Here is a 16,768-nt window from a genome sequence, read left to right as displayed (position 1 = left end):
CTGGTTTTTTTTTTTTTTTGCTAAATATGGAATAAACAATGATGGGTGGCAATTACTTTTTTCAGTTTGAAATTAGTTCAGTGACAATTGTAGGTGATTCTTTTTCGTGAGGTGTACCAACAACATTGTCACATCTGTACCTGTTTTAAGTGTTTGATGAGTGATGTGACAAACTTGGCAATTGAAAGTAAACTTTTAATTTGAATAATGCAATTAATATTTAATTTTGCAATGTACAAATTCTGAACCATAATGTACTTTGAGATTGGTTTGCTGTGGATAGCCATTCATCCTGTTTTGCCTTTTTTTTAGTGGATGCATTATTGTTGTGTGTTATTATAGGTCAACTATTTTTTGATTAACTGCTGGAAAGGCTGTCATTTGTCTTTGTTATATGTACTTTTATTTTATGACAATTAAAACTGTAAACCTTTCCAAGCTGTCCTATAATGCATGCTATTTGTTTCATGCTTAAAGTCACAAGAACTCAATCTTCAGATATTACACTTTCTGAACTATGATAGATGTTATTAACGATTTGTTGTTTGGGCTACTTGGATCTCACAAGTGTGCACATAATCTGGATTGCCAAAGCAGGTCTTGAGTTAACTAGAAACATTTGGAGTTTCTGGATCCTACTGAAATTCCATTGGAAAAACGAGGCTAATTCAAGTGAGTTTCAATGAGTTAAGTCTCGATTTTATAAACGTGCTTGATGCATTATCCCATTGAATTTTAGGAATGTCAGTACCTAGCAATGCAAGATAATTTATTTGCTTTATTGAATAGAATAGCATGTTTCAGCTGTGCTAACACAATTTTAATATTTTTTCTAAAATAGCCAATTAACATTTAAACATGACTAATAAAGGATAACCTAAGGGAGCGAACCATTAGAACATTGGAGTGATGGCAGCTGAAGATGAAGCTTTGCAGTCATATGTGAATATTACATTTAAAAAAAAAAAAAACAGTAATTTCACGCATGTACAATATTAGTAATGTTTTGACTATATTTTTAAAACAATTTTTAAGGTTGCCATGGGAAAAGTATGCATTTCTATTAAAAAAACATGAGAACTTCTGGATGATTCCAAATATTTGAACACTAATTTATATCTTGACTCCTTTGGTTGTATTATGTGCATGAGGCCAGCAAAATACTACCCTCTCTCTGTTACACCATAAATACACTTGTATGACCCAGAGAAGGCTCTAATTTGAGATGTGATCTAATTTGAGGCTTTTTCCTGCTGAGAGGTTTGAGGTGTATTAAGTAGTATCTACTGCACAGTGTAGGAGTCAACTGTTTACGATATGTAAAAATAACTTTCAGGAACTGGACTTCAAGAGCTGAAATTTAACTGTAGTTATTGCACATGTACAAATAATAGTAATTCTCAGAATAAATTTATTTCCATTATTAAAACAGTAATTGATCTCGAGTGTCAGTGTTACTTGTGTCATCTTAGTAACACGAATGTTTACATCAATATGTGCTTTGCTTTTTCCCTCTTGTGTACTGGACTTTTACATTATTTTATAAATGTTTTGAAGGTTTTTTTCAGTTTTTGAATTACACTGCTTGAAATCCTTGTGTTCCAATGTACTTTGACAGTTGTTTAGAAAAGTACATTTTAATGTACGTCTACTTAAATTTTAACAGGTGTAGGAACAGATGTTATTTCTGCAAAAGTTTTAGATCAGTGTTACTAGAACTGAAATTATTTAAAAAGGAAGTAACAAATAGCATCTAAATGTTTACTGTGCAGAGTTGGTTTTGACTGTAGACAATAGCAGGAACTGCTTAGGGTGGTACAACAGTGGAAAGTGTTTGGCAGCTGTGGAGTTTTTCTCAGGATTTGTTCCACATGGGCTCAGGAAATACAATGGATAAGTGGTAAGAAAACAGGAGTAAGGAAAGACCTTGAAAAATAAATAGAAAGTTTTATCAGGTTTACATTTATCCTGGCGATTTGAGTAGTTTTTGTATATCTACCTTTCTGATTGTTTCATAATCAGGTAGTGATTAATGTATTTCTTCTCACACCATGTGAAAATTCTTACCACTGTAGCAAAAAAGGAAAAACAGCATTTCCAAAACATGAACCATTTTTAAACATTTGTTTTTTCCTTGTTATAAAGATAAACCTTTACTTTTTTATTTTTTTATGGCAGGTGTGTTTTTGCATTATTTTCTCTCTCTCTCAGTTGCTTTTTTTACCCACTTGTTCTTAGTAAAGCCAACCAATATAAAATATGTATAAAGTATTTTTCACAGTGTAAATTTCACAAAAGGATAAATTTACTTAGTAACAGTACAATAATTTTTAAAAGTGCATTTAATGTTCTTGTCCTTTTTATACTGGTATTTACTATACATATAGCAGGCTCACTGGAAACTGCATTGTTATAGATCTACAGTATGTTCGGTTTGATTTAAACTCCGTTCCTGATTAACTCGACCTTTACCCACAAATTAGCACCCCTGATTCAGGTTTATTTCTCATGACTGGCTCTCCAAGTGATTTTGAGAAAACCTCCTGTATATGTGTGTTTTTAGTCCTGTAAATGTAGAGTTAAGAGCGAATGCTCAAATGTCTTTCAATGTCTGTTTTTCTGTATGTGTAAATACACAGTATGTGTTTATGTACGTATTTTCTGTTTGTGTGTGTGTGTAATTTAAAGAAACATTGTTAAGATATATGAACTGTTTTCTACAAGTAAATCACTGGCATGTTTGTCAAGACCTGTTGTAGGTACAGAATTTCTATGCCATCATGGAAAAAAAAGAAATATTTAGTCAGGTTTAGTCATGTTTTTATTTGCTTGTTTGACTATTTAAAATTTCATTTCAGAGCCGTGCTCCTATTTCTGCAAAACTAGTGGCAAACATGCTGTCTGTTGCAGGAGCAGATCATATCATTACAATGGACTTGCATGCATCCCAGATCCAGGTGGGCAAAAGATGTGTATTTCTCAGAATTTTATTTGGTTATGTAATGTGTAGAAGTTAACAATCATAATACTAAAGAGCTGCATAATTGTGAGATTAGCCAAGATTTGGCCTAGCAGGCAGGCAGTGATCTGAGAGAATGTGTTATGCCTAATACAAATTTATCTTGTAATCGGCAGGCAGTCCTTGTACATAATGTAGGCAGCAAGTGATATACATGTCTTTTGAAATGTTTAATGGGTCATAAATACTTGTAGCTTACAAAAATGGGGGCCACAAAAACTGTATTAATACTCCCAGACAGACCATGGAAAAGGATATTCTATACATCAAAATTTGTTTGCATAGTTCAGAATTGTTAATATTTTCTTTTAGTGTTTTTATAATAAATGAAAGATTTTTTTGTTTTTTACCTAATGATGCAATCAAAATTAATATATGCTATAAAATTTTATATATGGCATATGATCATAAAGCAGAGTGGCAGGTTATGTCGCATACATTTATGGTGGTTCTTGCATAGCTCACAACAAACTTTTGTTCACCTATGTAATTGAGACCTACTGTATATACAAAGTAAATGTGTTAACATATAAATTATGTGGCTAATTTAAGTGTGTTTGTGTTCTAGGGTTTTTTTGATATTGCGGTGGATAATCTATATGCAGAGCCTGCAGTTCTACAGTGGATTAAGGAAAATATTCCTGAATGGAAAAATTGCATTATTGTTTCTCCTGATGCTGGCGGTGCAAAAAGGTGTAGTTTTTCTCTTTACGTAATTGCATTTCATTTATTGGAGTGTTTTATCCAATTCTATAGACTATAGAAGTGCATAATGAATGATTTACTAACAAAAGAGTACTACTGGAAAACAATTTAAAAGTTGGAACTAGATGAGTCAACATTCTTGAATTTAGTAACTTCAAAATAATTTTTTAAGTGTATAATCCATATATATAATTCACGAAGGGCACACAAGACGGAGAGCCCAGCCCACCAACTGTAAGACCATGGGATACTATAGGATATGCACGACGGGGCCAGGCCCACTCTAACCCTCCTCCCACGTCATGGGATATGCACGACGGAGCCCCGCCCTCCACCCGCGTCCACCGTCGGTCTCAAGGCATGTGCACTGCCTGTTCATGTACCCATACGCAACAACTCGCCAAACACAGCCTCAGTCTTTTTCGTCTGTACTACAGTCCACATGCACTTTGAGCCACGTTGACTTTTCACTGTTCTTTTCGGTTCCGGCTGCTTTTCTATATATATATAATCGACCAAGTTGCCCGACCATGGGGTACGCATGACAGAGCATGACTAGACTTTCTGTTACCAGCATTCACTGCAATGTTACTTGAGTGTAAGACTATCACATCTGCTATTTCACAAACTGTCCTTATTCCCCGGATTTCCCTGACCCCATCAGATTCACATTTGCTTTTTACTTTTACACGCAGACAATTTCCTGTTAGATTGGCCTTTGCAATGACAATTAATAAGGCACAGGGCCAAACTTTCAAAAGGATATGCCTGTATCTGCCAAAACCCGTTTTCAGTCATGGACAATTGTATGTTGCTCTCTCCAGAGTTCCATCTTTTCATTCACTGACAGTTGTATCCTCAAACCCTCCCCATTTGGACAACTGTGTCTTTCAGGAAGTGTTCACACATCAATAAATAATTATGTGGCGTATGCTACGCCACGGGTTGGCTAGGATAAATAAATACAGTATGTGGTCTTCCCTCTAAATAGTGAAATTCAGGTGTTTCAGCCACACCCTTTAACAGGTGCACAAAATCAAGCACATAGCCATGCAATCTCCATTGACAAACTTTGCACTAGAATGGATTATACTGAAGAACTCTGTTTCTTGAATAGTGGCATTGTCATAGCCTTCTACCTTTGCCTTAAGTCAGTATGTGAAATTTCTGCTCTGCTAGATTTTCCCATGTCAACTGCAAGTGGTGTTATTGTGAACTGGAAGCATCTAGTAGCATCAATAGTTCAGCCAAAAAGTTGTAGACCATGCAAACTGACAGAGCAGGGCCACCAAGGGCAGTAGTGCAAAGCTTCTAAAAATTGCCAATCCTTTGTTACTTCAGCACAATAACTGTGTGTCAGGGGCTTCATGGAATGGGTTTCCATGCCCCAGAAACTATGCAAGCCTAAGGTCACAATGTGCATTGCCAAGTGTCTGCTTGAGTGGTGTAAAGCACACTGTCATTTGACTCTGAAGCAGTGTAAATGTGATCTCTGGGGTGATGAATTGCGCATCACTATCTGTCAGTCTGCCAGGAGAAGGCCACCTTCCTGATTGTAGAGTGCCTTCTGTAAAGTTTGGTTTAGGAGGCATAATGGTCTGGGGCTATTTAACAGGGTTTAGGCTGGGGACCTTGGTTCTAGTGAAGAGTACTGTGAATGCCACAGCATATAAATACATTTAAGACAATTTTGTACTTCCAACTTTATGGCAACAGTTTGAAGATGGTCGTTTTCTGTCCCAGCATGATTGTACTCCTATTCACAAAGCAAAGTCCATTAAGACATGGCCTACACAGAGCCCTAAACTGAACCCTATTAAACACCTCTGGGGAAAATTGAAGTGCTGATTATGAGCCAAGCCTTCTTGTCCAGCATTAATACCTGATTTCACAAATGCTTTTTGGCCAAATGGGCACAAATTCATTCAGAAACACTCCAAACTGTTGTGGAAAGCCTTCCCAGAAGATTGGAGGCTGTTATAGCCACAAAGGGCAGGCCATCTCTATATCAGTGCCCATGGTTTTGGAATGGGATGTCTCTCGAGCCCATATAGGTGTGATGCTCTGTTTTCCATAATCTTAGCCATGTAGTGTTTGTGTGCGTAAAATATATACCTGTGTGTGTGTGTGTATATATATAAATACATATATCCCTGGACCGGGGCCAGTTTTACACTGAGCCAATTTAAAATTGCTAAGCGATTGAATAGTAAAACAAGAATTAAACTAATGGTAAAAGGTAGACTCCATTACTAAGTTTTACTTAAACATCCTGATTTCTGTTAATGCAGTTTATCTTATAAGTGTATAGCTGTGGTATTGATGACCCTGAAAGTCATTAAGTGATGGTGACTACAAGAAATCTTAAAGCTACCGATCTTGTTTATATCATGGACTCTATTGTAAATAAGAATGTGGCTTGCATCCTGCTACTGAAGATTATAACCTATTCTTTGGCTTTGCCAGGTATAACTGAAAGAAGTTTAAACAGTAAAAGGTTATTTTTGAGCATAGCCTGTCAGCTTGACGTTGGTAAATTCTATTAGTATTGTGCAAGCAGAGATCAACACAAACATGTTAATTATTTCATACTGTAATTTGTGTTGTTAACTTAGGATAGTTATGAGCAGAATGTGTGCGGAGTACTCTACAGCGTTGTTATCTTTATTCAATTCTCACATGTGGTGGGCAGTTTATAGCTTCCTTTTTTTTTCTTGACTTGTTCAAACAATCTTAACTTGACAGATTAAGATTCTGAACTTTAAAACAAATATTCCAAGAGAACTGAACTGTGTTGTCTTGTCATCATGTCATGTGTTCGTAATCCAAAAAAAATAAAGGAACATTTAATCATCACAGTCTAATACCAAGACACTTAAGCTTCAAGGATATCAGTCTCCCCAGTTTGGAAGCAGAAGCGATTGTGAATCAACTTCACCTGCTTTGATGACAACGAAAGTGACAACAGGGTCACAGGAGAGGCAACAGCAAGACAACTCCCAAAAAGGGAATGGTGGCCACAGACAATTGCTCTCTCCTTATCCTTCCTGAGTTATTCTTCTCTAGTTTTGTGTTTTGCTAGTGCCCTTGTCACTAGTGGTAGCATGAGCTGATACCTGCAGCTGATTCGGGCTGCATAGGTTGTCCAGCTCCTCCAGGATGGCACATTCATACTTGCCTTCATGAGAAGGTTTGCTGTGTCTCCCAGCACAGTCTCAAGAGCATTAGTAAAAAACAGGAGGCAGGCTGTTACATGAGGAGAGCTGGATAGGACTATAGAAGGGCATCAGCCTAGAAGCAGGAACTATATTTGTCCCTTTGTGTGAGGAGGAACAGAAGGAGCACAGCCAGAGCCCTACAAAATGACCTCCAGCAGGCTACTTACTGAGCACATTTGACAGATGTGAAAGACTTTGGGGACACATGACAAGTTTTGGCGGAGGTTTGGTGATGGTCTGGGGAGGCATTCCCATTGACTGGCCCTTATGTTCCTCAGACCTGAATCCAATTGTGAACCTCTGGGACATTATGCATCGGTGCATCTGACACCACCAAGTAGCGCCACAGATTGTCCAGGTGTTCACTGATGCCTCGACCCAGGTCTGGGAAGAGATAACCCAGAATATCCTCCCCATTCCCCTCGGGAGCATGCCCAGACATTGTTGGGGGTGTATAGAAGCACATGGGGGTCATACACACTGCTGAGTCATATTATGAGTTGCCGTGAAAAAATTCATGCATGTTGGATCAGCCTTTGATTTCAGTTTATTTTACTTTTCGGTGTAATATTGAATGCAGCCCTCAATGGGTTTGTGATTTTGGTTTACATTCACTGTTGTTAGATAGATACTTTATTAATCCCAAGGGGAAATTCACAATATCCAGCAGCAGCATACAAATAAAAAACAATATTAAATTAAAGAGTGATAAAGATGTAGGTAAAAAATTGCTTTGTTCTCAACGTGTTACACAATATTACTCAGTAAATATTTTTCCACTTGAATATTTTATTCATCGAGATCCAATGTGTAATTTCAGTGTTCGGTTAAATTTACTGAGTAGTGTAGTTTGTGTTGCAAGAGCTGTCAATTTATTACACAAATTTTTAAAAGTACCAGATGCAGTTTAGCCACAAGAGGTCAGTATGAATCGGAGTACAAGTTATTCTCCCTTCATTCTTTCTTTTCCAATTTGATTTTCATTGAATCAAGTGTAGCCAACCCCAAGTACATTTAAAAACATGTAAGATGTGCTTATCCATTTTCAGTGCCAAAAGCTTGCTAATGTTCCTTTCTGTTTTGTAAAATTATTTTAAAGTAAGTAAAATCAATTGTGGTCTACATTCTTATGTCAAGAGAAATACAGTATGTTGTGTGTTCATATAAACAATAAAGTGTTTCAGGCTTGATTCTGTTATGCATTCAGTCATTTTACTGAGTTATTTTGAGCCTGCCTTTTATTTATATGATCATGTAGGAGTCAATCTTGGTATGGTTCATTACATAGTGAAAGAAATACAATTATGGCAGTGAGGCATTCAGATGTGGATAGAATGACTTTAAAGGCACTCTAGTTTAAGCGTGGTGTGCACTTTGGGAGAAAGTTCTATGTACAAAGCTTGATTTCCAAAATCGTTTTAGGAATAAGGACTTGCTGGAATGCCAGTGTAGTTTTTTGTTGTTGTGTATTTTCTTGCTAGGAACAAAGGCAGAAACCTGTCCTGATAGGGCATCTGTCCATCACAGAACTCGCCACCTATCTCAGCCTCTCAACCTGGGCAATTTAGAATCACTATTACAATTAAAAGTCCACAAAAAAACAAGCATTTTAAGAAATTCTGCAATACTCTGATTGAATCTGGGTACCACCCGTGAGTTTAAAACTGACACATGCTTTAAACTTGGAACACTCCAATTTCTGAGGCAACAGCACTACCAATTGCACTACGTCTGCATTTCAGGATTTCAAGATGACCAAGGCCTATTTTAGCAGTGCTGGGTTAAATGTGAGAAACAACCAGCCTATATGAGGTCTTGAAGTTTAATATGATTTATCTATAGATCTATTTTGTCAGAATGTGAATACCATATTGCTTGAAACTGTTGTAAATATTGTGTTTAAACCGTTTATTTTTATTCTCTGACTTTTATCTACCAACCAAGGTTTTTTTGCTGTAATGTTTTTAAATATTTCAGTTTCTCCCACTTGCTAACAACACTGTATATCTAGCACTATTTTAATTGGTAGACATCTTTTGCTCTGTTTAACCTACTAACCTACTGCTTGTCCTGGTGAGAGTTGCAGTGCTATAAGCAAATAACCTGAATAAATAAAATGACCATTCACTTCAGATTCTAAGGCAACAGCAGGGTGCCTTTTATTTAATTTTCTAATATGTATGTTATCTTTAGTTAGAGGGAAGAAGATGAGAAGAGAGAGCTCTTAAAACCTACAGCATTGTGTATTTAATGTAATCTTTTTTTCTTCCTTTTTTCTTTATTTATTAATTTTTCCATCTACATGAAATGTCCATAGAAGTGTGAATGTTTTTCTCATTCCGCCAAATAATTAAGACTGTTCCCTTATATGTAATAATACAGTGGAAATTATTTCTTCAGTCTTAAAGGTGAAAGTTTATGGTTTGTAGAAAAGAAAATAAAGAGGATTACACTGGGTGATAACTTTATGGATACAGGCCTTAGGAAGGGCATTTAATTTTGGCTAAGTGTTTTAAATCCAGGTTAGCTTGATCAAATAATTATAATGAAAGCACACAATCTCTGGAGTCCTCCAGGAGTAAATTTGTAAACACCTTAGATTTTTTTTAAGCATTGCTAACCCTGAAGCTTATTTTTTATTTTTATTTTTTTATGTATTTATTTTTTTTTTAGAGTTACATCTATTGCAGACCGACTGAATGTTGAATTTGCCTTGATTCACAAAGAAAGGAAGAAAGCAAATGAGGTGGACAGAATGGTCCTGGTGGGTGATGTGAAGGATCGCATAGCTATCTTAGTGGATGACATGGCAGACACTTGTGGAACAATTTGCCATGCTGCAGACAAGTGAGTCCAGAGCAGAAACCTCCCTAAATTGTAACTAATTCAAGTCGATCCACTGCCAAATTGGTCATTAACTGGTCAAGTATAATGATTTTGCTTTTCAGCAATTAGTCATTGTCTTTATGCTTCTCCGAGGTCTGATAATTAAATCTGTGATAGATTTTTTTTAGGACTATTTCAGTAGTGCAGAGTGTAAGCTTCAGATCCTTTTTGTGGTTTTGTTTTTTACTGTGTATTCAGTATCACCATTTTGTATATTGCAGATTATTGTCAGCTGGAGCCACTAAAGTCTATGCCATCTTAACCCACGGGATCTTTTCTGGTCCAGCCATTTCTCGAATAAATAATGCTGCCTTTGAAGCCGTTGTTGTTACTAATACCATTCCACAAGAAGAAAAAATGAAGCATTGTCCAAAGATTCAGGTATATTTTTTATCAAATGTAAAAGCCAATGAAAACATCCCTTGTTTGCCCTTTTCTGCATATGCATCTTATTATTTTATGGCTGTTAGTTTAACAGACGCTCTTCAAAACAAAAATAAGTTCTTCCTGCGGACTGTTGTACCTTATTTTATAAATACGAGGAACGTTCAAAAAGTTTCCTCAGTTTTATATTTTTGTTGGAAACGAAGGCGAAAAGAGTTGTAATGGGGCATTAAAAAGTTGGTACGACGCTGGGAAAATTGCATCACAAATGAACGTGACTATATAGAAAAGTGATGTTATTTATTTTTGAAATTATTAATAGAATTTAAAAAAAAAAGTGTGGAAACTTTTTGAACATCCCTCGTATTATTTCCCGAAAAGGCCTAGTGATATTTAAATATTAACAATGTAATCCTGCAGTTTTCCCTTTTGGCTTGGTTTTAAGAGGCCCTATTCATTACAGGGAAACATGCACTTCTTCACCTGTATGTATATTGTACAGAAGTACATTATGAGTAATACTAGCATAAAAATGTCCAATGCCTTTAGATGTTGCCTTACACTGTTTATAGCTCCTTATATTTGTTGTTATACTATGAATATCCATAATTCATCTTTCAATTTTATGACTTTCTGCTTGCCTTTGGTACGCATTGTCAAACTAGTAAAACCTTCACTCGTTTATTGTAAAATGAACTGATCTGAAATTAACAAAGACAGTCCTGTTTTTCTCCTTGTATGTTCTTCCAGACTGCATAATGGGGTCTCTAGCCTGTCCAGGTATTCCCAGAGTAAACTCTGTATTAAATTATCTGCTCTGTCACTATGGTGTCTTGATATTTTAGCCAGCAATCTGGTAGACTCAAGATCTATATTTCGACCACAGGGTCACACGGTATATCTAAAGTTTGCTGATAAGTGATGAGTTTGTACATTATCCCTGTAATCATACAGCTCATTTTTTCATGAAGATTTACCTGTGAATAAACTCTTTTATAGTAGTTTTATGTTGTATAGAAAATGTAGCTGAATGGTGACTCTGCATTACCTTGGGTATGCATGAATATCATGAGAATTGCATCTGACGGTTCCAGGTTAGGCTTTGGATCTTCACGTATCTGTAGAGTGAACGTGAATTGATACTTGAAGCATTAGCAGGAATTTTATAGCCCATGTAATCCAGCAAGTTTAAGTGAAACAGTATTTTATCTTAAGTCTTTGCTTCACACAGTCCTTCACAAACCAAATTAAAAGTGTAGTTTTGCAGTGGTGAATATTTCAGGAGTCGAATTTGTATGTGGGTGTTCTTCATAATGTTTACAGAAAGATAAAAGAAAGCATGCAAAAAAGAAAGAAGGAAGCAAGACAACTTGTTAGAAATATATATTTTTTTCCTCCTCAGGTGATTGATATTTCAATGATCCTCGCTGAAGCAATTCGCAGAACACACAATGGAGAATCTGTATCCTACTTATTTAGTCATGTCCCCTTATGAGAAGATAACCGATTACTATTTTTACGTCATTCATCAATGTCTGCAGTCCTCTACCTGAAATCATGCAGGCCCATGAGCAGGAGCATCCAAATAAGTGACTTATTCCTCCTTTCCAATGAGTTCCTTTCTGATCTTAAACTGCAAAAAAAAAAAAAAAGTCTTATGTCGGGTAATATCTTTGAGTAGTCTGTCCAGTTGCTGTAGCTTGATCCAAATGAAGAATTTAAGTAAATGTGTGTTTGAACAGTGCATTCAGAACTTGTCATGTTTTTCACATTTTGCTTTGTTGCAGCCTTGACACCAAAATATTTTTATCAAGCAACACTCAATACCCCAGAATTACACAACAAAAGGAGGAGTTTAGAAGGTTTTGCAAATTTATTAAAAGTAAAAAATTGGTAAACTGTGATATTTCCGTTTTTAATGTTTAATACATTTTCAAAAAACTTCTAAAATCCCATCTTTGCATAGTCATTCTAAGTTGAGTATTGCTTGATGTGGGGGGAAAAATTAATTTGAAAGATTTTAGCAGAAGGCTGCAGCATGGCAAAATGTGAAAGAAGTGAAGCGGTCTTAATACTTTCTATATGCATTTCTTTCAGCTTCTTACAAGCAAAAAAAGGAAGTAAATCTGTTATAAAAATTACACTATAAAAATTACTTGTGCAAGGGCATCTGCTCAGTTAAAATACAAATGTCAGATTGGTAAACCAGTACATATACAGATCTGCTATTTGTAACCACTTGGTGAATTTATTTAAGCTCTCTGACACTTTTAAAATGTTATAACATTCCAAATTGCTTTTTCAGGAGTTGTGTATATTTTTAAGGTGGGTGGGGGGAGTAATCTTTATAAATTTATTATCTGTTGGAGATTAGGGGTTGTTGCTGGTAATGTACCTCTTTACTGTCTCTCATTTTTACATTTATGTTGTGGCACAGTGCTTATCCTTACCAGTTCCAAACTTTAAGCACTGCTTTAAATAAATGCTAAAATACTTTAAAGTGTGTTGTGCGGGGGTGTTTTTTATATTGCTTGTAGAGTATAAAAATATCCAGTTACTTTCTGTTTCAGTAAAAGAATTCTTAACCATTAACCCTGGAAGTGCCACAAGGGATGCCAGGTAATGTTTTAAATTTTTTTAAGTATTTAATTTGGGTGCATGTCATGCTGCTGTCCTTCCTAAACAGCTACACTGCAGAGGCACATGTTGTATAACTTTAAATTTTTTCTCGGAAAATTTGATTGATGATTCGTGATGAGCGAACCCCGCTGAATTGTCTGAGTTTGGTGAAAACGTGGAAATGTTCAGGAATTGTGCTAAACTCTGGAAAATTCATTGAAGTCAATGGAGAAAGAGAAACTGAAGTAGTTTTCAGTGGATTATAATGGTGCAGTGGTCTGTAAAGTGTTCCTGAGGGTTAGGGAATCATCTGCCAACTATGCTGTGCCAATTATTGTGGACAGAAATTTGACCAGAAGTGCTAATTTCTGCACTACCCTGCCTCCCTGAAATGAAATCGTGTCACGTATCAGGCGGTGGTGTCATTTTCTAAAGCTGGCTCATTGCACTTCCACACAGACAGAAGTCACAGAAATGCTGGATCAGCTCTGGCTATGAACACATCTCGTTATCTCACATTTATAAAAACCTTTATAAGTGGTTGATGCAGTCAGGTTAACCCGTCTGAGATGCTTGCCTGATGCAGCCTTGCCAACACCCCGCAGTGGGACAGCTTACTATATAGCAGCAGTTCTCAAACTGTGCACTGTGAAAAGTGTAGAGGCCACGATACACACCTGGGTATCAGTGTTCAGTGATGTTGCTGCTGTCGTAAGCAGTGGTCCTTCATGTTAAAAAAAAAAAAAGATACCATCAGTTAGGTTTCCTTATTAGAATATCAGAACACGTGTAGCAAAAAAGTTTTTTTTTTTTTTTCTTTTTTTTTTTTTGATATAGTATATTAATTCCCATGGGGAAGATGTCTGTTTTCATGACTTTTGAAGATCACAGCACAGGATCAGCCATTGTTTAATTCCCCTGGAGCAGTTTTCAGGTTAAGGACATTGCTCAATGGCCCAACAGAGTAGGATCTCTTCTGGCAGTAACGGGCACCAGCAACTTTCCAGATACCAGAGCATATCCTTGGCCCCAGAGCCACCACTTCACCAAAATGTGTACAATAGTTACAGAATTAAAAGTACAACACCAATTTGCACCGGTTGTGGCACTTTTAGCGTTATTTTATGTGTATCTTCTGGCTCGCACTTGACTACATTTGCATGTTCTTTTACCTTGACACATTTTCTAACACTGTTTATTAATATTATTGATCATTGCTGCCCACCTAGCAGAGAACTAACAATAATCTGAAAACAAAACAAATCTGAAAAACTGTCAGAACCAAAATTCATTTACAGTAATCCCTCGCTATATCGCGCTTTGACTTTCGCGGTTTCACTTTATCGCGGATTTTAAATGTATGCATATCTAAATATATATCACAGATTTTTCGCTGGTTGCGGATTTCTGCAGACAATGGGTCTTTTAATTTATGCTACACGCTTCCTCAGTTTGTTTGCCCTGTTGATTTCATACAAGGGACGCTATTGGCGGATGGCTTAGAAGCTACCCAATCAGAGCACGTATTACATATTAACTAAAACTCCTCAATGCTATAAGATATGCATCCCGCGCGGAGCTTGATTGTTTGCTTGCCTCTGCCTCTCTCTCACCCTCTCTAACATTCCCTGCGCCTGACGGAGGGGCTGTGAGCAGAGGTGCTGTTTGCTTAAAAGATACTGACGCTCCTCTAAAAAAATGCCGCTTTATTGCGGTGCTCGGCATATTTAAAAGCACAAAAGCACACGTATTGATTTTTGATTGTTGCTTTAATCTCGCTCTCTCTCTGGCGTTCTCTGCCTGACGGAGGAGATGTGAGCAGAGGGGCTGTTTGCTTAGAAGATACTGACGCTCCTCTAAAAAAATGCCACGGCAAACTTAAAAGCACAAGTATTGATTTTTCGCTTTTCTTTGCGAGCTCTCTCTCTCTCTCCCTCTGAAATTCTCTGCTCCTGAAGAGAAGAAGATCTATTTGCATTCTTTTAATTGTGAGAAAGAACTGTCATCTCTGTCTTGTCATGGAGGACAGTTTAAACTTTTGACTAAAGGGTGTTATTTCATGTCTAGAGGGCTCTAATAATGTTAACAGTGTGGGAGAGTTTATAAGGGCTTAAAATATATAAAAATAACTACACAAACATATGGTTTCTACTTCGCGGATTTTTCGTCTATCGCGGGGGGTTCTGGAACGCAACCCCCGCGATCGAGGAGGGATTACTGTAGTTAAGTAAAAAACTAATACAGTTGTGGAAATAAGTATTTGACCCCCTGCTAAATTTGTAACTTTGCTCACTTACAAAGAAATGAACAGTCTCTAATTTTTATGTTAGTTTCATTTTAATGGAGGGAGACAGAATTATCAAGCAAAAATCCAGAAAAAACACATTTCATAAAAGTTATAAATTGATTTGCATGTCATTGAGAGAAATAAGTATTTCGTCCCCTACAACCCGTCTTAAGTTTACCAGTGAACATCTGGGCCAGTACATGTGCCTTCTTCAGCAGGGCGCTCCAAGATTTCAAACCATTACAGCATAGTGTGTTACCAGTGGTGATCCTGGTAACTGTGGGTCCAACTGCCTTCAGATCATTAGCAAGCTTCTCCTGTGTAGTTTTGGGCTGATCCCTCATCTTTCTCATGATCATCCTCATCCCATGATGCAAGATCTTGCTCCGGACCGAGGGCGATTGATGGTCATTTTATGTTTCCGAATAATCGCACCAACAGCTGTCATCTTCTCACCAAGCTTCTTGCTGAAGGTCTTGTGGCCCATTCCAGCCTTGTGCAGGTATACAGTCTTGTCCCTGGCATCCTTTGACAGCTCTTTGGTGTTGCCCATGGTGGTGGAGAGGGTGAAATGCAAGAAATCGATTCTGTGGACAGGTGGGCTTTATACACATAACGAGTTGAGAGCAGGAGTATCTGGAATTGATCAATTAATTTGGCTGTGCGCCCAGATTACAATCAATCAATGTGTGGGCTGGGTTGTAGCGGATCGAATGCTTATTTCTCTCAATGACATGAAAATCAATTTATAACTTTTATGAATTTTTTTTTTTTTTAATTTTTGATTGATATTCTGTCTCTCTCCATTAAAATGAAACTTAATAAAATTACAGACTGTTTGTTTCTTTGTAATTGAGCAAACTTACAAATTCAGCAGGGAATCAAATAATTACTTTCCCCACTGTATAAACTCACTCAAAATTGCATCTCGGTATGTTCAAACAACTTGAAATACAGAATTCACAGACCACATCAATTTGCAGTGAGTAAAGGAGACCTTGCAATATGGCACATTGTTCGTCGCTCACAGTGGAAAGACTGCTCACTTGCAAAGTTTTCACTAACACTTAAAAGTAAAGCACTAATTATTTTTTCATTTAAAGAGCTCTATCCTTGCCCAGTCATCAACATTCTAATTGTTGTAATGTCCTGGTAGTGCCATATTTCCTTAATTTACTGGTTATTTGGTTTGATGACCAGATATAAAAAGAATGCCGGTGAGCCTTTTAATGATTCACACCAAGGCACGCAATATCTTTGAGACGTTGAAGGTGCACAAAGGAAGACAGAAACATTTATAGCAAGCCATGGATGGTTTCGAGTTTTTTTCGCTGTATTCTGTTTATTGTAATATTACAGTATACAGTACACTACTTTATAAACATTTATAAATCTACTGGAAATATTATAAATGGTGCTAAGGTGATATTAAAACAATATCTAAAGATGGTTGACACAAATCCACTGCCAATACGGTATGGTTGAAATATCGATAAGGGCCGGCTACTCGCTTATCAAACAATTTGCTTAACAACCTAGTCTTAGTAATGGAACTTAGTCGTAAAGTGTATACCATAAATGTATACTAAATAGTTTTTTTTTTTTTTTACACATTTTTATAAAATAATAAAAACTGAAATATCACACATA

The 16,768-nt window shown here is 36.7% G+C and overlaps 1 protein-coding gene across 1 annotated transcript in view; it reads left to right on the top strand.

Annotated features, from left to right (window-relative positions):
* The window catches only part of LOC120522879 (ribose-phosphate pyrophosphokinase 2), a 41,036-nt gene extending 28,324 nt beyond the window's left edge, over window positions 1-12,712 (top strand). Inside the window, exons 3-7 of the mRNA XM_039743623.1 lie at window positions 2,859-2,957; window positions 3,588-3,712; window positions 9,616-9,789; window positions 10,050-10,209; window positions 11,615-12,712. Of these exons, the coding sequence (XP_039599557.1) occupies window positions 2,859-2,957; window positions 3,588-3,712; window positions 9,616-9,789; window positions 10,050-10,209; window positions 11,615-11,707 (651 nt within the window). The 3' untranslated portion in view covers window positions 11,708-12,712. The remainder of the gene's footprint in view (window positions 1-2,858; window positions 2,958-3,587; window positions 3,713-9,615; window positions 9,790-10,049; window positions 10,210-11,614) is intronic.
* Window positions 12,713-16,768: the final 4,056 nt, after the last annotated feature.

This window comes from Polypterus senegalus, chromosome 2 (assembly GCF_016835505.1).
Source record: "Polypterus senegalus isolate Bchr_013 chromosome 2, ASM1683550v1, whole genome shotgun sequence".
NCBI lineage: Eukaryota > Metazoa > Chordata > Cladistia > Polypteriformes > Polypteridae > Polypterus > Polypterus senegalus.
The sequence above is the reverse complement of the archived record's forward strand: the minus strand, read 5'-3'. Positions and strand labels throughout refer to the sequence as shown.